The sequence below is a fragment of the Cyanistes caeruleus genome, chromosome 24 (assembly GCF_971803275.1).
Source record: "Cyanistes caeruleus chromosome 24, bCyaCae1.hap1.1, whole genome shotgun sequence".
In the NCBI taxonomy this organism is placed as follows: Eukaryota; Metazoa; Chordata; class Aves; order Passeriformes; family Paridae; genus Cyanistes; species Cyanistes caeruleus.
In genome coordinates, this window is record NC_141724.1 from 3,965,293 (window position 1) to 3,987,686 (window position 22,394).

Below are 22,394 nucleotides of genomic sequence, written 5' to 3' on the forward strand. Positions count from 1 at the left end.
ATCCCAGGCTGCTCCAAGCTCTGCCCAGCCTGGCCTTGGACACTTAAATGAATCCAAGGGCAGCCCCAGCTCCTCTGGGCACCTGTGCCAGGACATCCCCACCCTCACAGGAAAGGACTTCTTCTTACTAACTGAAATAATCTCTTTACTCATAGAAATAGAGATTTTCAATGTTTAAATAGCTCAGAATTAGGTACTGGTGACTTTGTTCACATGCATAAGAAAAGCTCTACCATTAATTAGTTATACTCAGAATGACCCTGCCAGTGCCTCTATATGGATCTGCAACACTGCATCCATGTGCTGGATAAAGTTGTGTCTATAAAGACATTTTTGAAGAACAGTAAAATTTAAATTTCCAGAAGAATCTATTTCTGAGCAAAACAAACTTTAAATAAAACATCACTTCCCTTCTGGCAGGAAGAGAAGGCAATTATTCTCAACTTAAATACCAGAAATACCCATCACTTTCTGGATCTCTAGAAGAACCCATCAGATTTACCTGATGATCCTGGAGACAGAGCTGAAGGTCCTGGGGAGGGATTCATGGTGCTTGTAGGCTGTGGTGGGAGGTGGCTGCCTGTGATGTATCTACTTAGCAGATTATCTAAACTGCTGGAACCAGCATCTTCCAGCTAAGGAGGAAAACAAAAATCTGAATCAGAGAGGTCTAATTCAACTTTCATACCAGTTCCATCCCTTTAAACTGTGATCAGTATCTTTACTAGAATTCCCTCTCCCTTCAAGGGTTCAGGACATCAGCAAATACTTTCATCAGTTTCATGCAGAGATCAGGCTTTCAAATCAGAAGCTTCAAGTAATGTTTTTCAAAAGCTCCTAAATCTGAGTTTTTCCAGTATGATCCTGAGCTGACTCACACAAGGTCACTGCAAACTTTCTGGTTCCCAGCTGCTCAGTGCGTTGGTCACACTGGTGTTGTGTTAGTCATGAACTACCAGATTACTGAGGCTGCAAAGGTTATTCCAAAATTATGACATTAAGGGAAGCCATAATCTTGTCTTTCCTTAACGAGATGGGAAATCTCCCACTCTCACTTTTCAAACAGATTTTAGTACCTGTTAAAGCCAAAGAAACAGGGACCCTGTTGCTATAACTGCTTAAATGTGTTAAATGCAATAATGTGTTTGAAACACTCTGCATTCCAAGTAGGTTTTAATGACTGAGCCAGCAGCCTAAAGGACTAACACTTCCTACCCATTAAAAATCCAACTAAAATCCACAACAGCTATTACATGAATGGGTATAAAAAGAAAAGTATCTTAGCAGAATTCTGCATTTTCAGTGCACCTGGAAGTTGCACGGTAATGCTTTGGACTATCCCACAATTTCTAATCTGGTATCTGATGAGTTTCACACACTCAGCTGAACGTGCCACAACCACTCACACTGGTGTTTGGTTCTAAAGCCTCAGCACTGCAGACTGCTGCAGCCTCCTGAGGAGGCTCAACATACCAGCCCTGAACATTTAGGAACTGCAAAGTTCTCAAAGATATTCCAGCAGATCATCTTGGATGAAATTTGTTTCCTGTATCGTGACCAAACCCCCTGGGTTTTACACAAGCATTTCAATGTAAAGATGCTGTTCTCAGGATGAAGCCATCATCCTCCTCCCCTCCTAAACACTCCTGCAGAAAACACATTACTTTTACTTCCTTTGCCTCCACATGAACATCACATTGTGCTTTTCCCCTCTCCAAATGAGCTCAACTTCTACATCTAACTCAGCCTGTTTCCCCTCTGTGGGACAATGGGACATGTCCCCTCTGTGCTTCCTGTTCCTTCTAGGAATATTGAAGAGAAACTCCAGGCAGCTTTAACCCTGAATAAATCACCCTTCAGGGCACTCAAAATAATACATCACTATTAATTATTCTACTGATATCTTCCCACAAGATGGTGTTGTAGAAGAAAAGAAGTAAATACCGTTCTTGAGATTAATTAAGGGTTAATTTTAAGGGTTTAATTTTAATTTTTATTTAAGTCTTAATTTTACTACAGGACACATTAAATATAGATTAATCTAAAGGCTATCAGGCAGAGCAGGTCAGCCCTATACGGATAAACCAGCTACAAGCCTATTTTAATTCTATGTTGGAGTCAGAGGCACAGAGAGTGTGCCCTTATCTCTAATACCTCTGACATCCAAGAAAGCACTGAATTTCATATAACATTCTGAAAACAACTGTTAAAGTTAAATAGAAAAACTAAGAGTGTAAGTGTGTAGATTAGAAAGTTTTCTTAAGTCACTGGGTGAAAAAGTTAGAGTTTAAACTAGTTTAAAAAACCAAAGACAAGATGGAGGATTCAGGGTGCTGTCTCTTGTCCTTCTTCCTTCTTCAAGAGGTTTTTGGGTAGTAATAAGTGATTGGATAGAAAATGCCGCAGCGCAGCACACAGGTGTTGGATCATTGAGTCACTAGGAAAAATCATTTACTTGGGATTTGTTAATTAGGTAAATAGACATAAAAAACCTTGAAGAAGTTCCTTGTTAGCCATTTTGCACCTTTCTATCTTAGTGCATATAGCTCCTTGTACCCTGTATATATGTAATATAGATAAAAGAAGAATAAACAACCAAGTCCAAACAAGAGAAAACTGCCTCTCTCTCATCAGTCTCAGTCCAAGGGGAAAAAGAACCCAACCGTGAATGTCCTACCAAGACAATTCTCCAACTTGGAATGATAACAACACAATTCCATGGGTGAGTGCTGGTGACCAGCTACAAAAGCAGAGAGAGAGAGAGGGGAGCTACACTGACCTGGATGGGAGGGATGTCCGGCAGGGAGGGCAGGTTCTCCGGGTTGGTGACGGACGGGATGAGCTCGATGGCCGACACGGACGGGCTGGTGGGGCCGCGGTTGGCGCTGGCCATGGTGGCTGTGGTGGGGCTGGTGGGGTTGATGGTGGTGTTGTGCACGGAGACCACCGGGAAGGGCCCCGCGTGGCCGGGGTTGGAGTGCTGGGGAGACACAGACACCGGGCTGGGTCACGGGGCCCTGGGGAGAGACCTCAACCCAAGTGGGGCAAAACTCACAGCTAGCATAGCAACTGCCAGCACTGAGGGCAGAGCAACTGCTATTCTTCTTCACTTGGAAAGGAAAAAATACTTTATGTGGCTGGATTTTAAATAGACAGCACTTCTTCCACCGAATTATTTCCTATATAGTTGTGTTTTCTTAAACCAGTTACTTCCTCCAAAGATAGCTTTAGAGTTTACATGTCTAATTCTTTTTTCTAAGATAAAATTAACTGTTTCAAGTAATATAGTCACTTTTGGTATTTCAGTCACATTAACGTTCACTGTCAAGGATTTTTATTCTTAATGGCATGCAGAGCTCTGCATCAATGCTTCAGGTGTGAATTTGAAAACACTTCAGCAGCTGATTTAATCAAAACCCCTCAACTACATCACTTTGAACTTCACTACTCCTCACTATTCTCTAATAAACCTCTGAATGTTTTTTTCAGCTGAATGCCACTGAAAAGTGCAAAAGGAAACATTTTCCTTCCCAGAACTAAACTGCAATGCAAACACTGGCTTTCATTTCCACCGCTAAGGTTTGAATTTCCTTACGTTCAGCAAAACTGTCACAGCACAGTAATGCAACATGGAATAGAAGCATATAAATGTGTGTAGCTGTGAGCTACAGAGGGACAGATAAACACATTTACAGCTGGAGGTACCATCTACTGGAATGAAAGTCTGGCACAATGGCACAAATGAAGCGTGTACACAGGATATACTTGTCTTTGAAGGTGAGGTTGCATCATGGAGTATTGAGGTCCATTGTGGCGTGGGATTCCTGGTATACGAGCAGCATTCTGAGCCATTCTCATCTGATGTGCTTGGAAAGCCCCACAGTTCATGTTACCCCTCTGCATGGTCTGCATGCTGATCAACCTGGGAGGCTGCAAGGGTTTGGGTTTTTTAAAATTTGTGCTTTCAACATGGAGAAAAGAAGCCCATCTCTTTCCACAGCAGTAGTAACATAACATCAAGCAATTAAAGTATCTCAAATCTCAAAAATATTTTAGTTCATAAATTTCTTTATAAGTTTAGATTTGACAGGGCAACTTTAAATCTCAGTGTTATGGTGAAAGAAGGTGAAATAAGAACACATAAGGGACTCACCTGCTGCTGCAGGACTTGGGGGCTGCTCTGCCTGGGCACGGATGCAGATGGCTGGGCCATTCTCATCTGCTGCAGCTGCTGGTGTTTTTGGGCATACACTTGCTGCTGCATGTGCTGCAGTCGAAGCTGGGCCAGATTGATTTGTCCTGGAGCTTTGTTGACGTGGTTTGTTCCTGGAGGAGTTTGCCCAACCACTACATTGGGAGTGTAACTAGGGGTTGGTTTATTTTCAATGACCAAGTTACCTAAAAAAAACCCAAAAGCAGCAATCAACAGTTACATCTCATCATCCTCCAAAGGTTGGCATATGTGGAATATTCAGATGTTCCTAATGCAGTTTTCTCAGCACAATTTAAGTGTGAAATTACCTCTTTATGTCTTCAGTAACCATACACGATTAAAGCAAAAAGAGAATTCAGACTACAAGAACTAACTGCAAAATTAAAAACATGATCTGTGAGGGAAGAGTGAAAGAACTGGAAGTGCAAAGCCTGAAAGCCACAGCAGACAGAAATTACTTCTCTGTGTTCACAAGAAATGGACAAGATGAGAAATAAACAGAAAACAAACATGTTGAACATGAAATTTCTGTGTCTAAAGACACAAAGCCTGGGAAGAGATATTTGAGTGTCCCACCACGGAATGACTTCAGACAGGTTCTACAAACATGAAACAAAACACTGCTACAAGCAAGTCCTGTCTTGCTCCAAAGTCATGGACCATGTTGCCTCTCCCCGTCCCATTTTTGTATGGAAAAGTCAAAATGTTGATTTTTGACTGTGAATGTGTACTCAGTGGAATCTGCAAGTTCCTTTTTATTCAGGTTGACAACTTACTTTCTGTTTCCTGTCTGCCCCAGAGAATAAATATCCTTGACTGAAGACAGGAATACCCCAACCTGGATGATGGACTCAGAGCAAGAAGTGAGTGCACACAAAAGTTGGTATTTTTATCAGATTTTCTTTGAGATTTTTATCCATCAGAGAAGTTCACGAGCAGGTGCAAACAGGTACCCCTGTCTCACTGTATTCTGCCCTCTTCTCTCATTCAAAACCTGTGCTTTACAAACTCTAAGTGATTATATTTAATATACTAGAAATGACACAGGTCTAATGTCCAGTCCAGAGAAGCTGTGGCTGCCCCAGCCCTGGAAGTCCAACCAAGGCCAGGTTGGACAGGGCTTGGAGCAATCTGGGGTAGTGGAAAGTGTCCCTGCCCATGGTAGGGGGTGGAATGAGATGACTTTTAAGGTCCCTTTCAATCCAAACCATTCTGTGATTAGGGCCTTTCCTAGAACCATTCCCACTGGAAAACAATATCCATTTAGAGAAAGCTTTGCTAATAGAAAGAACAGAGCAGATGAGGAGAATCTGGACTGGATGAGTTACGTCAAGAGAGTTTTGTCTCCTACATTAAGAGATGTATTGCACTGCACTCACTCCTGCTGGATGAACACCCCCAATTCAAGAGTTTTCCCAATATCACAGAATAAAAAAACCACAGTTTTCTCACCCAAATTGACAACATTCTTAGCCCAGAAGGTGGGGTCACAATGGAAGCGGATGGCTCCATTGGCAGCTGGGACGGGATCGCAGCGGGCCTTCAGGATGTGCCGCAGCTGGAACGTTATCTGAGAGAAAACAAAAGCACTCTGCTGCTGACAAAGAAATCAGTAATGAGAAACAAGTCTGTGATTGCCCTGAGAGTTTTGGCCATGGAACACCAGCAAGGACTGTCAGCAGCAAGTTTGGTTCATAGTCTGGAAAATTCTCAGTTCATTGGGAAAACCCCACATTGCACAACTTCTTTACTTTGAGGATTGCAGAGCAGCACTTCCACCACAACACTACTGCAATGACTCCAGTGAAACACTGAGGTGCCTTCACTGAGCTGACCCCTTTCCTTCTACACTAACACTCCCTAAACCCTTATGGTAAAGAGTGAATTTGCTTTGCTCTGTTTTAAGATTTGAAGATATGGTACCATGAAGGGCCATGATGGACCCACATGGCAGAACTGGGCGTATCCTTCGGATTACCAACATTTGACCTCATCTGTGTCTTAATCTCACTATGGATACATTTGATTCCCCTGCTCCTCTGTGTTTGTGGCTCAGGACATGTTCCCAGACTGTGAAAGTTGGTGAGAATGATGGTCTACAGTACCAGTGGTGAGCACACCTCTGGGTGTACAGGTGAATGCCCTGCCCATGCAGAACTGGGTGTATCCATGGCAGGAAAAGTGAATTACTCTTTTGGTTACCAACACTTGACTTCGTGTCTTATCTTGCTCCAGGTATACTGGAATTTTTCCCCTCTCTGGACACAGGGATTGAGACAGAACTACACAGCCAGGTATGTGCAGCCACACGAGGAGTGCAGCACTTTGTTCTGCTGGAGAAGAGGGGCCTGCGGTCAGACCTCACTGAGGGCTGCAGCTTCTTCCTCAGGAGCAGCAGAGGGACAGCTCTGATCTCTGTGAGCAGGGACAGGAGCCAGGAATGGCTGGAGCAACATCAGAAGAGGGTTAGGTTGGATCTCAGGGAAGTTTCTTCCCCCAGGAAGAAAAAAAGCACTGCCCAGGCTCCCCATGGAATGGGCACAGCCTCGAGGCTGCCAGAGCTCCATAAGTTTGGGCACTGCTCCAGGGATGCCCAGGGTGGGGTTTGGGGTGTCTGTGCAGGGCCAGGGGTTGGACTGAATGACCCCTGTGAGTGAGTCCCTTCCAGCTCAGGGGATTCTCTGGCTCCCAGCCCCAGGGTGCCCTCACCAGGCGCTTGCTGTAGAGCAGGGCAGTGCTGCTGCCGCTCGCGATCGCCCAGTTAGTGAAGTTCATCACATGCTTCACTTGTCGTGACAGACCAGTGATGTCATTCTGCTGCTGGATCAACTTCATCTGTCTCTCCTTTGTTACATTCTGCAAAGAAACAAACTTTATTACAACTGGGCTTTCAGATGTAGGAGGAAAATGTAAATTGCTGTCAGGTTTTGGATCTAAAGGAAAACAGCCCAAGAAAATTTTAAACAAATGTTTCTTTAAACAAGAAAAGCCAAAATTCATGTAATTTTACATTACTTCTTTTACTAATGATCAAGTTACTCTATTCTTCCAGGAACATTTGATTTCCTTGCCATATAATTGTTCCTTAAGCAGGAAAAATCTATTATGATTCATCTGACCTTAAATTTTTCATGGCAGCCTGGCTATATGCACTGAACCAACTTCATACAATGGATTTCCTCCTTTCAGATAAAAGAAGTAAGTTAAATTTTCAAGGATTTTAATAAAAGTCAGAATGCAGTTATTCATAATGTGCCATCTGGAAAGGATGCTTGAACTCATTGTCTCCTTTATTATGCTCTATTATACAACTTTAAATACCAGCATTACACCTTCATGTACAAATGAAACTGCTCTGTCTGTTCTTACATGAACCTTAAAAAGCTATTTGAGGAAATAATTAAATTATACACACCTTAGAATTATGTTATAATACAGAAATATGGCAAACAGAGCATGAAAAGGAGATTTTCAGACACTTCTTTACAATGAGTGCTATTTTGAATATGAGGCATACACACCAAACTGAAAGAGCTATGGGCTTTAATGAGAGGAGAAACAAGAGATTTAACTCCACCATGCCACTCAGAGGCAGTTTCAGTACCGCAGCACCTGCATTCACACCAAACAAACCATTTTCAAATGTGAGTCCTCAATAAAGGACTGGAAACTCAACACCACCATTCCTTTTTATTTCAAGTGTACCTCAAGGTGCTGTAGGAGAGATTTTCCCTTTTTATTGATTTCATTGATGAGGGTGAATATAGCCACTTTGATTTCCTGTTCTACTCGTTTGTTGGTTTCATTTACTTCTTTTATCCTAAAAAAACAATAACAAAAAAAGCAGTGGATTGTCAGGCACTTTACACTTCATTGCCAAATACAAATTCACAACTAGTTTTACTTCAAGTATATGAAAGTCCTTGTAGTTTACATACTTTATATAGAGAAATATAGAGAAATAACCAGCCACAACCACATGTGTGTGTATGTACATTTACACATTTATATCCAAATTCTGTCACTCACTATGAAAAAATTATATCTGATGCTTTAAACTTTTAAGATGATTTATATTAACCAGAAATGAAATCAACCTTGAATTTCAAATTAATTCCTCCCTTGTAACAAAAAAGTTATTACAGACCTGTAATTAATACACAATAAAGATATAAACACTTCACTAATAATGTGCCTGGTATTAGTCTAGATTATTCTCTTGTGCTTTACTACTACTGGCTGTCAGATTTTTGTACTCTCTTCATCTCTGCCATTCTTCCTCAGTTTTAGTGCATTTGCTTCTTCAGATTCAAGCAAATCATCTTGAGCTCTGCCCACAGAATTTGAAATAGTGTTTCTTAAACGCATGGAAATTCTGGATTTATTTGATCCTTAATCTAATGAGATTACATTGCTGCAGAACCTTAGCCATGAGCCAATGGAAGATGTAAATTGTCCTTTTTTTAAGAGCTTTTTTGCTGCCAGATGAAGGATCTGATGTCACTCAGCCACAGGACCAACACTCCTTGTCTGATGATGAACATGCTGGGGTCAAAGCCCTTTCAAGCACTGTCTTGGATTGCAATGCAAGATGTAACCTAAAGTCTGTATTCTATTACCATTTCAAAACCAGGTGGGACAGAGTTCTTTATCTCTTCCATGACCCATCCTCCCTGCAGGGGCATCTCTTCTGCTAATGGGCCATTGAGCCTCACTGCAGGACTGATAAAATTCCATCATCCCACTGTGAGATGCTCCATCCAGTGTGAGGAGCCAAGCATTCCTACCTGGATATAATCTGGGATTTAGAGCACCAGAGTCAGCCTTTCTCCACTGGACTCCCAGAGGAGACCGAACCCATTTCACCACTACTGAACCTTCAGAGGAAAACTACACCCATCTACAGGATCACTGCTCCAATAGAACCACATCTGTCACCCCAGGACTGCAGCCACCATTTAATGGGACTGCTCCCAACACCCTGCCCGACAGAGTGTCAGGCTGTACTCTGACTCTGTTGTTTTCCTTTTGTTTGTTTTTTTCTTGTATTACTGCATTTTAATTTAATTTTTAATTTTCCTAGTAAAGCACTGTTATTCCTATTCCCATATCTTTGCCTGACAGACCCTTGATTTCAAGATTATAATAATTCAGAAGTGGGGGGGATGGGGGTTACATTTTTCCATTTTAAGGGACATCCCTGCCTTCCTTAGCAGTTTTTTCAAACTAAGACACATGTGGTTTTTCATGACAACCTGGTCTCCCACTCCAAAAAACACCCAACCAACCCTTCATTAACTCCATGGCATCCACCTTGGCTTTGGTACCCAACAGTTATTCCAGCAGAGCTCTTCCTTTAACACTTCCAAGTTCCACCATCACAGATGATGGTGACTTTGTACCATCTGCCAACACTGGCAACAAGATTGCAATAACTTTCTTTTTCCCATTCCCTGAAGTTTTTACCATGATGGATTTTGTGTCCTACACACCAGCAAAGCAGTGTAATGAATTGCCTCACCTGCACCAGCCATTTGGCTCAGCAGGAAATTGAGATCTTGACACAACTCAATCCCACGCTGCAGAAATTCACTGAAGCCAGAAACTCTTGGGCAAAAAACCTCCCCCATTACAATTTGTTACTCATATGTGCATCACCCATTCCTGGCCTGGAATTCCTATCAGAGAATGTTTTGTGATATTTCTTGAGCTTTTAGATTAATTACTGCCTATGTGACTGCACTTCTGTCTCTTCAAGTGTGTAAAAATTCTATGCTTCACAATAGTGTTGTATTTTGGGACCTTTCAAAGACTTCCATGGAAAATCAGCACATAAAAATACCAAAAAAAAGTAATTTTTATTACTTTCTTCTTCACACATTTGCCTCTGTCATGCTGTATGTTCTTTCCTCCCTTACACTGCTTTTTTTTTAAATGTAGATGGCACCACGAGGAGTTAAAAATTTGCAGAACTTCTCTTTCTATCCGCGGTGCACATCCTCCTCCTGCCCTCGTACTTTCCACCCCCAACTGATGTGTCAGTTTGCAAATGACCTAAAAGCTGCAAAGGCTCACAAAACCACTGAGAATCATGTTGGAATTCCCTGAGCTGCAGCACAACCACGTCACCCAAGTGGGTGCAAAGCCACCAGAGATCACGTGCTCCCTCTGCCTCTATATTCAGTATTTAACATGACGCTGAATTTCAGATAACCCTGGAAATCTTAAGTGAAGCTACCTAAAAAAAAAAAACCCCACAACCAACCACAATTTCCTATTCAAATTCACACCAAGTTTTTGTTACACAGCTGTCAGAGGCGTTCATAAGGAATATAAAAATATTTTAACATTTCAACCTTTCTGTCACCTAGAGCTAACTTAGAAGAAACCACAGGATGGGTTTTCTTGCCTTTTTTATTTCTTTTTCTCCCCCATCCCCAAAATGTAAGAAATATGGCACATCTTTGGTTCTATTCAAAGTTGTCACTAAAGACAACCTTTAACATTTGTTGTAACAACTTCCAAGACATGCAGAGTCTTGTAGGTGGGAAAATAATCATTATGAATAATAATTAAGATATATAGTTAACTCCAATGTATTATTCCAGTCCCATCATTCATCTTACTGTGATTCATTAAAAAGCCAGTGAAATAGCTGATCATTTTGGGCAACTCACCTATTTTGAACTTGGGCAGCTGCAAAATTTACATAATTCTTCTTCTCAAGAAGTTTGACCAACAGGTTCTCAATTGCACCCTTCTGGTTCTGAAAAGCTTCTTCCAGGAACTGGTACCTTTTCAACAGGCAAGAGAAGACACTGATTAACAAGGGGCAGTGGGCTGAAACTCAGGGTTCCCAGTTTAGGTATAAAGCCATGAAATTTTGAAAAAAATACGACAAAACACTGAGAAAAATTAGACTCTGCATAGTCTGACCAGTGTGCAAAATGTTTAAATGCTGATAAAGTCCTTTGCTACTGGCCAGGAGACCAAACCTCTGTGGGAATTACCAATTCCAACCACACAGAGATGCACTGCATTGTTTCCCAGCATAGCAGGCTATGGAACAGGAACCTGAGAGTTTGATGAGGAAAATGCACCAATAGCTTAAACACACATTAAAGGATTCCCAAAAAAAAAAACCAAAAAACAACAACAACCCTAAACTATCCCAAGTTGCCCAGTTTTTCAGCTGAGATGACACTATTCATATTTGGCTGCATTAGTTTAATCTGAAGAAAATTTCCCTATTAAAAAACTTCAAGTTTTTTCCACCTCTAATACTTCCAAGTGAAGAACACAGTACCTTCCATTACTTCATCTGAAAAGAGAGCAAGTACCAACACTGAGGGAAAATAACAGGATTAGGTGCCTTTTCCTAAAATATTGGAATTAAGAATGCCACAGAAGCAAAATGCCTCTGCTGAAAATGGAAAAGGGGAATTAAAGCAGCTCCATGAATTTCCATGTTTTCTGATCAACTGCTCAAGATCCAGGATTCCTAACAGTCACTTGTTAAGTCTTATTTTTGCAATAAATAAACTTCATGCTTCTGAAATGTAATTTGTTAAGAACAGGGAAAACTTAAGGTCCCAGAACACCTTGGCAATGTTTTCCCAATATTCAGATTGGCAGAAAATTCCTACAATTAATGAAGCATTCTATAAAGTGCATTAGAAACAACTTACACCATCTCCCAAAGAAAAGGAAGAAGACAATAGTGTTGTTTTCTGTCAAAATCCAAAACATTACAATCCAACAGGAAAAGACTGTCTGGATTGTCATCAAACTCACACCAAGACAGTTTTATTATTTAAATGACTCATAACCATGATAACAGGGACTCAGAAAAAGAATATCATTCACAACAAAAACAACTCCTGTTAATTCAGTTTGTACCAGAAACAGACAAGTCTGAACTCTAAGAATCCAGATTCTTCAGTCTCAATGCTGGAATTTTGCTCTTTCTAAGAACAGTCTAAAGTTCTTGCAGACAGACAGCAGCATGAGATTTTAGATAGTATAATACTAAAAAGTAGCATTCCTAAGGCCCAAACACAGCAAAATTAGAAATGTTTGGGAACTGCTGATTTTCTGAAATGATTTTCATTAAGTTCAAACTCATATTTTCACTTGAAGGAGAAATGAAAAATCTACATTCAGCTCGTGCTGCTAAAATTTTGCTGTAGCTCATGCTAAAGCCAAAATACTTTTTTTCAGTATTGTATTTCCAGCTTCCCAAGTGTGTGGACTGGAAACTACCCAAATTAGAGGAATCACACAGGCTGCTAAAAGAATTGTCAGCTTTCTACAGAATCCCCAGCAATCCTTGCCCATTACAAGGGTGAAACTGGATGATCTTTAAGGTCCCTTCCAACCCCAAACCATTCTGGAATTCTATGACTGAAACTCTGAACACTGGACCATGGAGCTACTGAAATGCAGATTCCTCTCCTTTGGTGTAAACTGTTTGGATTTCAGGTAAGAAGAAAACAGGGGATTAAAATCAATTCTTTCTCCACTTGGCATGATTCTCCACAAAATCTCAGCTGTACTTCAGGCAGACAAAGCAGTGCCTTAATCATCTGTAATTCACACCTGCACACAGAACCATATGGAAATATTATTCTGAAAAAACAAAAGCACATTAATAACAATGAATTCTCTTTCTGGAAGAGTACAGGTAGGTAAGACAAGATCCATCTGTTAATCTATTAGCAACATGCATAAAACAGATGCAAAGAAACCAAGTTAGTGAATATATCAAGGAGAGCAGCCTTTGTGATCAGGGAGTCATCCAGGATGCTTATGATCAAGCCTATGAAAGAACACAGCAGGAATATTTGAGGGTGTTAATGTTTTAATAAGAATAATTTCAAAAGTAAAAATTCTCCACAGGCTGCTGTAGCAGTCTGAGAATAATCACTGTTCTGAAAAAAACACCTCTAAATTCAATATTACACCTTTACAGAGAAGAGTTAAGGAAAAGCAGTGGTGCAGTGGTTGATAAATGTGCTCTCTCCAGATTCTCTCTTATAACACTGAAAAATATTTGTTCAGACATTCAAACAACTACATGACAGAGCTGCTAAAGAGCAGGAACTCAGAATGTGTCTTAAAGGAGTTCCAACTCTTTTTCTAGCGCAGGCAAATCCAACATTTCTTTTTACCTGGAATGAGGCAACTTTTAACCAACTAAGCCCAAACAATTTTTCCTCTCTGCACTAGAAGAATATACCAATGTAAGAGGCAAAATTTAGACTTTCCTTTACAAAATTCCCTTAAAGACTGTTGCACAATCATCTAAGCCCTTTCAGAAAATTACCTCACCCATGACTCACTCCATCACTTTTGCTTCTTTTACAGCACCAGGTGTTCAGGGCTGCAGGAATTTCCATTCAAATCCCAAACACAGTGACAGCCCTGGGAACTGCCAAGCAAATTAACACCTGAATCACATCAAACCTCAGCCCATCTTTGTTTGGTTCTGATCTTAAGAGACTTGACAAAACTCAACCAACTGACCAAGTTTTCATCACTCACTCAAGTTCTCCTTTGCAAGGGATGGTTTCAGTCCAACAAGCACTAAATGCAGCAGAATTTCCAACACAAGCAGCTCACATCAATGCCACTTCATCCTCTGAGACAGCACACCACAGGAGTTAAGACATGGGAATATTTGTACCTGTGTTCTTTGTGTTCCAGTAACTGACAGTCTCTGCATGTCAGCCTGTCACAGGTTTCACAGAAAAGTTTTAACTGCTCTTGTTTGTGGACAGGGCAGAAAACAGGACGTTGACCAGATGCTCCCACGGCCTCTGTTTTTAAAAACAAACCATTTGTGCATTTTAAAAGAAAATTTAGACAATCTGAAGAGCAAAACAACTAACTTCCAGTAACAACCAAGAACTTGCAAAGGCACCTCCAGGTCTGTTCTCATGCTGCAGTTACTGTGAGTACATCAGGTCAGGGGCTGGACTTGATGATCTCAGAGGTCTTTTGCAACCTTCATGACTCTGATTTACTGTGCCAGTGGTTAATAGCTGTTTTCACTTTATTCATTCAAGGAGAAGGAGAAATTAATCTTTTCTCATGAGCACCCAAAAGGCCCTGTAAGACTGCACACAAACACCAGCACCACGTATATGTGCTCATAGAGATTTAATTCCATACAATTTCACCTCTGACACACTGAAGCATGGGTCAAACCTCTCAAACTTTTTTATTTTTGACCCCATGGGGTTTTCTAGGTTATCCCTTCAAACACCTTATTTAGTCAAACACAACTGAAGTGGGAACTGCAAAGCAAATGTTCCCTGTGTTAAGAGTTACTTAAACCCCCAAATAACAAGTCATGGCAAAAAAATAGTTCTGGGTTTACTAAAAAAGTGCTGCACCATGTTCTGAAGATATTTTGAGTTTAGCAAAGAGGAAAGCAGCCTTTGGAAGGTACAGCAGGTAAGGTTTAAAACATGAACATTTCCCTCACTCTAACATTTCTGAAGCTGGTTATATCATGCAAGTTATTATAAAGAAAGAGCTGATGAACCTACAGCTGCCACTCACTGAGAGAAATTTAAAATCTCCAGGGCACATCTTTGAGTTTAAGAAGAGAAAAACACAATGACCAGCTCTTCCCCACAATCACAATTAACAACACTTCTGACAGAAAGTTTATTTTATTGGAACAGTCACTTTCCAGCTCCTTCCCAGCAGGTATCAAAGGGAAAGCTGGGCTGTAATATCACATTGAGAGTCACAATTTAGCATTCCTTGTAAAAACAGCAGTAATTCTTTCTCAGTCCCTATAATTTGATTGAATGTAAGGGTTTCTCATCTATGAGGCTTAATGCATTTAATCTTAAATGGATAACATTTCTTATTAAAGATATTCATTAAGACATAAAGAGAAGCCTCTCCAAAATGAGGTTTATTTGATAGAGCAAAGGAAATAAGATCCGTGTCTGAAAGAACTAAGCTCAAACAGCAAACTTTTTAACTATTAAACCATTTTCAGAAAGAAAAGTACTGTTTGTTCCTTTGAAATGATACAACAAAACAATTATGAAGATTTTAATTAATTTTAAATTAATTTAAATGAAGAGAGCAAAGTGTCAAGATTTCCTCAGTATGATCATTCTTCAGGCACAGACTGAGAACCTACAAGACTTTAAAAAAGAATTTTTAACCCATTTACAAGTAGAATTTTTTAAGCTAAAATCAGATACCCTGGACCTTTTTGGAGAACATTTCCCACATTACCTCAACAGGCTATACATGAGAAAACCCAGATAGCTTGGACCTGTTCTGAGATGATTTTCCACATCACCTCAATAGGCTACAAATGTTATATGATCAAACAACAGTTTAAGAGTTTACTTCTAATAAGGCTGCACACCTAAACAAACCCTACACACACACTTCATGTATTAAATTTTGCTCACTGAGAGATTAAACCTAAAATGGATTAAAATTCTACATTTTCTCAACAATATCAATACAAAGTAACACCATATATTGATGGCAACTATAAACTTATATATACATTTCTACAGCGAGAACAGAAATTGCTTCTTATAACAAAATGCAGCAAAATGTGTAATTTTCTTGGACAATGGATAAGACTATCAATATGCCTCTGCTCTCCAGATTCCAACCCCTCCATTTAGTTACTTGTTCTACTAAACAGAAAGATAATTAAGAATGAGTCTAAATACTTTCCAAAGGCATTGGACATCAAACTACACAAAGTATCACTAAATATATATGTATAACTGTCATAAATTCTGTTCTTCTATTATTACAGCCACTAATTTTGAACTGGTAACTTTTTACTGTGTTTTTCCCAAATCCTGGGGGAAAGACACAGAGTTGGTTGTTATCTCTATCATCCTCCCCCTCTCTTTTAACATATAATGAGCAAAGGCTCTTGGAACATGCAGGACAAAGAGACACCCAACACTCACCTGATGACACATCCTCTTTTTTCCTGATCATGTGATCTTTAGTAAACTTTACTCGCTGGTGAGCTTCTATGCAGGTCTTACACAGCCATTCCCCACATTCCACACAGAAACCCACGGCACTGGCATTGTCCTCGCAGCTGGTACACACCTGCAGGTGAAAAGCCACCAGAATGGTCCTGGGGAGCACTGACAACCCCAGAGAGCAGAAAGGGCTGGGGAAACAGCACCAGGATTGTTCTGGGGAGCACTGACAGGACCAGAGAGCAGAAAGGGCTGGGGAAACAGCACCAGGATTGTTCTGGGGAGCACTGACAGGACCAGAGAGCAGAGCAGGGCAGGGGAAAGGGCACTAGAATGTTCTGGGGAGCACTGATGTCCCAGAAATCAGAGGAGGGTTGGGGAAAAGGCACCAGAATTGTACTGGGGAGCACTGACAGCCCCAGAAATCCGAGGCTGGGCAGGCAGGGAGGTCCCTACCTGTTCTGACTTCTCGTCGGAGCTGCTGGGGCTCTCTGAGGTGTCCTTCACAAAGTAGTTGTCCACCAGGTCAATCTGCCGGCACTCCTGGCGGCAGATCGGGCACCGGATCACCCCCACTGCAAAACACAGCAGCCCACAGACCTTTAGGGCAACAAAACTCACAAATCAACGTGGCCAGGAGCACAGAACACAAAGCACACTCCTTGTTTCACCTGGGTAAAGGATTCCACAGTTGATATTGTCATTAAAAGCCAGCCATTGCAGCTGTAGAACAGGTTTCACCCCAAAATATACTTCCTCAACTAATCCCAAAAACCCTCCACAAATCTCTACAGGAAAGGATTCCCCCACCTAGGTGGGATAATTTCTACATCATACTTTTTTTCCTACTTATTTCTTCAAAAAAAATCCTATTTTTTAGCCAAGTAATTTGTTCTCTCCAAGCGAATATTTAATTTTTTCTTCTGTTCATTTTAGATTACAAAACTCAAGACATTTGGTTTTTAATTATTTTTTAGAACAGTCTGTGGTCCAGCCTGTCTCAAGACAAGCATTAAGAGGCTGTGCCCAGGTAGCTGGGGTGACTTTAGTGATGTTTCCGAAAACACCATGGCAGGACCATGCTCTCCCAGGCAGGCCAGGAAGATTTTTAATATAATCTATTTCCATGAGATCAGATGAAACAATACAATACCAGCATCCTGTTTTGTTATCCTTTTTAATCACTAAATTAGTTTTAAATCCTCAGCAGAGCTGCAAAGAAGTTACTACATGAACAAAATTGACATTTAAAGATGTCTATGAACAACCCCCGTAAAGGTTTGAAAAGCTATTTATAACTTAGGTAGTGGCTCACACTTCAAAGAAGTGTCATTTGATCTTAAATCAAATTCCTATACAATTTATTGAGAATATAATCTTCAAGAAGCTTTCCAAGTCATTGGGTATTTTTATACACTAAAACAACTTTGAGGAGTGTAATTAAATGATGCTCAGCTCCTTCGTGGATATTCAATTAGGACAGCAGGCCTTATTTCAGGGAGATTAATTACATTAGTAGTGGAGTAGTATTAATATTTTCAAGTGCTAAAATTAATGATGGCTTCAGAACACAGGAGATTCACTGCAGAGCAACAATAATCCAACTAAAAATTCCCTGTCTCACCAAATCAAACAGATCTCAAGAGCAGGATATGAGAAATAACCAGTACTGCAGCAGCTACACATACAAGAGCTTTCACACACAGTGAAACCTTCTTCATATGCTGAACTTTGAGGTTTTCTTACAACTGAGAGACAAAATTCTTTAGGGAATACCAGCTGAAGTGTATATACTCACAGAACAAAAATTTCAGGTATTTACCATTAAAACTACTACATCCAAACCAAACCTAACCAAAACTCAATTTTTAGTCCTACCTTGGGTCCAACACACAAAATATTTCAGGAGAACAACAAAACAGAAGAAGCTCAAGGTTTGTAATCTCTAGACAACAGCAAGTCAAATCCTATAGATGAAAACACCTTCCTGCATGGCAACTTTTGTGTTGGTTTTAAAGTAACCAATGAAAGCTTCAATAAAATCAAGCTTTTTGATCCAAGTGAGAGCCCACAGGCTGGATTCTGGCCAGGGGTAATTCCACCTTGTCCACTGCCCCTGTCAGAGGACACAGGGGATGGGCAGGTCCTGCTCTCACAGTCCAAAACCTAATTTTTGCACTTCCACATTCAAATAAAACCTGCACACACCTCAAGAGACCAAAACCCAAAGACAAGGCCTTGTCATTCTCATTTAGCACATTACACACCTTTTCCATATCTCAACACCCTTTATTGGCAGCAGTAGCTTTCCAATAATATATGAGCCACTAAACATCTAATATCCTGGTCTTTTAATCTAATAAAAAATAAACTGCTGCAGCACTATTTGTACTAGAAACTGAATGTAATGAAAATATACAGATGTGGCTAATTTTGTGAGGCAAGAGAGAGAACTAGAGAAAATCACACTGAAACAGCATTTACATAGAAAAAAGAAATTCTCAGCTGTCAAAACTTGAGATGATTTGTGAGCTAACAAAGTTTATAGCAAAACCTTAGTGAGACTGTATTTTATCACAAACTAATCTCTGAGAAAAACAAGTTTTCAATGTCAGTTTCAATGTTTAAAAAACTTATATAAGAAAATAAAAGTAAATATAAAAGTATCATCCCATTTACACTCCAGCAGAACTTACTACGTTGTTTTTCTGCATCAAACAAATCAAACACATTAGCCCTGGTACAAACATTCCCACTGTAACTCTGCTTTCCCAAAAGCATTAGCACATAGTCAAAATTACTGTTTAAAGATCAAACCTATTTTGCAAATTGCAGCTGAACTAGAATTAGACACATTCATACAAATTATGAAGGTCAGACTGGTTTATGATCTCCCTCAAGCCCAATTATTACCATCAAGGTTTCCTATGTCCTCAGAGATGGCTTCATATTATTTTTGAGCTGTAAATCGTTGCTCCAGAGGACAAGAGCAGCACTGAAGCAAAAAGAGGAGAAAAGGGAAGTTTCTCTCGAGAAGTTCTGACCACACCATGTGAAACCCTGCACTGAGGGTCCGAAACACTTTGTGCAGCAGTTCCTTTGTGCCTTCCAGAATGCTGTCACAAAAATCCTGCCCTCAGTATTAACTGCAGGAACACAGTTATGCTTCAGGTCCTGAAAAAATAACAATTCAGCACCCTACAAACTTCAGCCACCCACAGATGGTTCTGCGGATATCAATACTTCCATGAAGAAATTCAGAATCATCTTTTAGACTTGAAAGGCCAGAGGAAACGATGAACTATTTTATAAGAGCTGCAGGTAACAGGAGTGGGCTTCCAAGCTTCTTTAATTGTACATTAAAGGATCCACACTGCCCATTTTCCCACTTGTTTCTATCACACACCTCAAGTGTGTAAGACCTGTAACAACCATGAGCACAAACACTCATTACTCCTCTTCCACAGCACTCTAAAAACACAGTCCTCTGCACTACATTTCCCCTTCCCTTATGTCCTAGTCCAAATTAATGATGAAGTTTGGATCAGACTCTGCTTTTGCTCCCACGCTTCTGCAGAACAGCAAAAATTTCCAATCATACACAATTCCTTGCCCCCCATCTGTTGCAACACACAACGCTCAGCCCATATGGAGTTTTGTTTTTCCTTTCATCCTGCCTAAAGCTGACTGAAGGGAGAAGCAGAAATAGTTTCCTATCTGGAAATTTGGACTACGAGTCTCCAGTCCAGCAGGCAGGAAAAGCCTGCCTGGCACTGCCAACCCTGCTCAAAGGGAGAGGGGTTTCATCTTCTCACCTGAGCTGCTCCTCCCTGCCAGAGCCCCCAGCCCACGATTCAGGGAGGAATGAAGCTCCCAGATTCCTTGTGCCACACTCCCATGGAGTCTCCTGGGACAAACAGAGACTTTCTGGAGCTGAGGACCAACACAAAGCATCGACAGAAACACAAGAGTGCGGTCAGGGATGGATCCGTAAGAACTACAGGAACCTACCCCTGGGAGCAGCTCTCCCCAGCACATTGATGGGAGCTGGGACAGAGCCCACACCATGGAAATGGGAATCTGGCACATCCCAAGAATGATCCGTGTCCTGGGAAGGACTGCTCCTGCCCCAGTGGGAGCCCAGATCACTGTGACAGTGAAACCAAGGACACAACAAGAACCTTCCTGGAGGCTCCAGCTCTGCTGGCAGCTCCTGCTGAGGCCAGGACCTGCTCTCACCAGCAGCCCAGAAGGTCCTGGCCGAGCAGGGAGATGCCAGCACACAGATTTCCTTGACAGTTATACAACTGCAGCACATCTTACACTGCACATCAGACCTCCTGATTTGCCAAAGACGGTAAGAACACTAATGAGAGCAGCATCTCTGTAATCCTTTTAAGTGCTTATGGTGTAGATAAAGCACACTGAACTACACCAGACATCAAAGCATGGCAGAAAGCACAAAACCAAAGTAAACTAAGGAGGAAAGTTGATTTTGTTTTCCTAAAAACAGAAAGGCTGCTAAAAGCCCTGCATCACAATCCAGCAGCAAATCACTATGGAACACTACAAAAACCTTCAGATTTCAAGAGGAAGATGCTTTTTAATCTGCCGCTCCCAATTCACACCTAAACATGCAACACAAGTATTTTTCTTAATTGTAACTCAGAACTCTTATATATTTAAACTCATATATTTAAGTTTAACACTTCCCAGTGAAGCTCCTCTGACTGCATCTCAAAACAGGTAATTTTTGCAACAGGTTTCATTTTGAACTAGTTTCAATAAAACAAATATTAAAAATTTGCTTAGAATTGCTTTCTCCAGGCTGACATATCAATTCCAAGGATACTAAAATACTGCCAAATTTCAAGGATGCTTGAGAGCTACAGCAAAGGAAGGGAAAAGGTGGATTTCTCTGTATTTACAGTCTTGTAGGATCAAAACAGAGACACTCCAGTGAAAGCTCATGCCAACTCTTTGGAGTGTTGGCTCATGCCACTCCAGCTTCATATTCAGGAATCAGTGTGTTCAACTCATACCCATTGCTTTTGCACAAGAAAAAAACCTGGAATTTTCTGCATCTTCTTTGCTCCCTACCCACCCTTCTGGGCATTTCCTTCTGGAATTCCCTCAGATGTTTCAGAGACCAGCTCTACAACAACAAGGCTTCCTGAGCCAGTAAGAATGAACCTGTTTCCCCACCAAACCCACCTACAACCATCCTCTAATCTGTTTTTTTAGGTTTTGTTTACCAACACTACAGAAGCCTCCTGGGAGCCTCCAGCCCTGGGAGACAAGGGGGATGTGGGGGTGAAAGGAAAGGGGAACACACAAGAAGCCATGGAAACTTACCTACTGCCTAAAACCACCAAAGGAGCTAAAGCAAAATAAGGAACTTTTATAAGAAGCACCACACTGAAGGATCCACATTCACTTGTTGGCTTCAAGTCTAAGCTGACTTTAATCAGCTTAAAATAAATACATAACAGCCCAACCCAATCTCACTGAAATCTCACACAAAACAAAAAGTAATAATGGAATAATTAAGAGAGTTATTGATCTGAATGAGGATAGCATGATCTGATGAGATCATGGACACAAACAAGGGAGAGCAGAGCATGCACATGATGTACGAGATCAAAAAATCACTTTGCACCTCAGCAGCACCCAAAAGATCCTCTCCATCATGACACTGTAGTTCAACTTTATAAATTCAAAGTTTAATCAAACATTGACCTCAAACACTTGTGCTCCTAAACACCTCTACTTACATACTAAAATTCCTATTTTCCTACCATCCAGCTCCTTTAAGAGCAACCCTGATGTGTAGCACAAAAATCTTTATCAATTTTTTAGTTGTTTTGTAACATTCTGAGTACTGAAACAATGAAAACACGAGGATAAAGAAGTAACTTTGACCCCACTTAATTCCCTAATATAAATGTTTAAAGAGTGTTATGGACACCGAGTTGAACAGGAGCCAACAGCACATCTTTCACGAGAGGGCAGTGTGTCCAGGCTGCAGCAGCTGGACAAGGATAGCCATCCCTCTTCCTCCTCAGCACTCCAGGAGACCCACTGGGCCAGCACAGGGTTCCCAGTACAGGAGAGACTCCCAAAGTGGGGCAAATGCAGCGGTGTGAGCCAAGGGCAGGACAGCAAAACCATGGACAGGGAAAGCAGGAGTAAAG

The 22,394-nt window shown here is 40.9% G+C and overlaps 1 protein-coding gene across 8 annotated transcripts in view; it reads right to left on the bottom strand.

Moving 5' to 3' along the window:
• TRIM33 (tripartite motif containing 33) overlaps positions 1-22,394 on the bottom strand; it is a 36,741-nt gene that overhangs the window by 8,841 nt on the left and 5,506 nt on the right. For 4 of the 8 annotated variants that reach the window (XM_086862186.1, XM_086862182.1, XM_086862185.1 and 1 more), the window contains exons 2-12: positions 16,657-16,775; positions 16,180-16,327; positions 13,899-14,031; positions 10,891-11,007; positions 7,919-8,033; positions 6,923-7,069; positions 5,666-5,783; positions 4,154-4,398; positions 3,766-3,930; positions 2,780-2,980; positions 503-635 (exon numbers count right to left, since the gene is read on the bottom strand). In XM_086862186.1, the coding sequence (XP_086718312.1) occupies positions 503-635; positions 2,780-2,980; positions 3,766-3,930; positions 4,154-4,398; positions 5,666-5,783; positions 6,923-7,069; positions 7,919-8,033; positions 10,891-11,007; positions 13,899-14,031; positions 16,180-16,327; positions 16,657-16,775 (1,641 nt within the window). The remainder of the gene's footprint in view (positions 1-502; positions 636-2,779; positions 2,981-3,765; positions 3,931-4,153; positions 4,399-5,665; positions 5,784-6,922; positions 7,070-7,918; positions 8,034-10,890; positions 11,008-13,898; positions 14,032-16,179; positions 16,328-16,656; positions 16,776-22,394) is intronic. The other 4 variants (XM_086862184.1, XM_086862183.1, XM_086862188.1 and 1 more) reach the window with 1 other exon arrangement.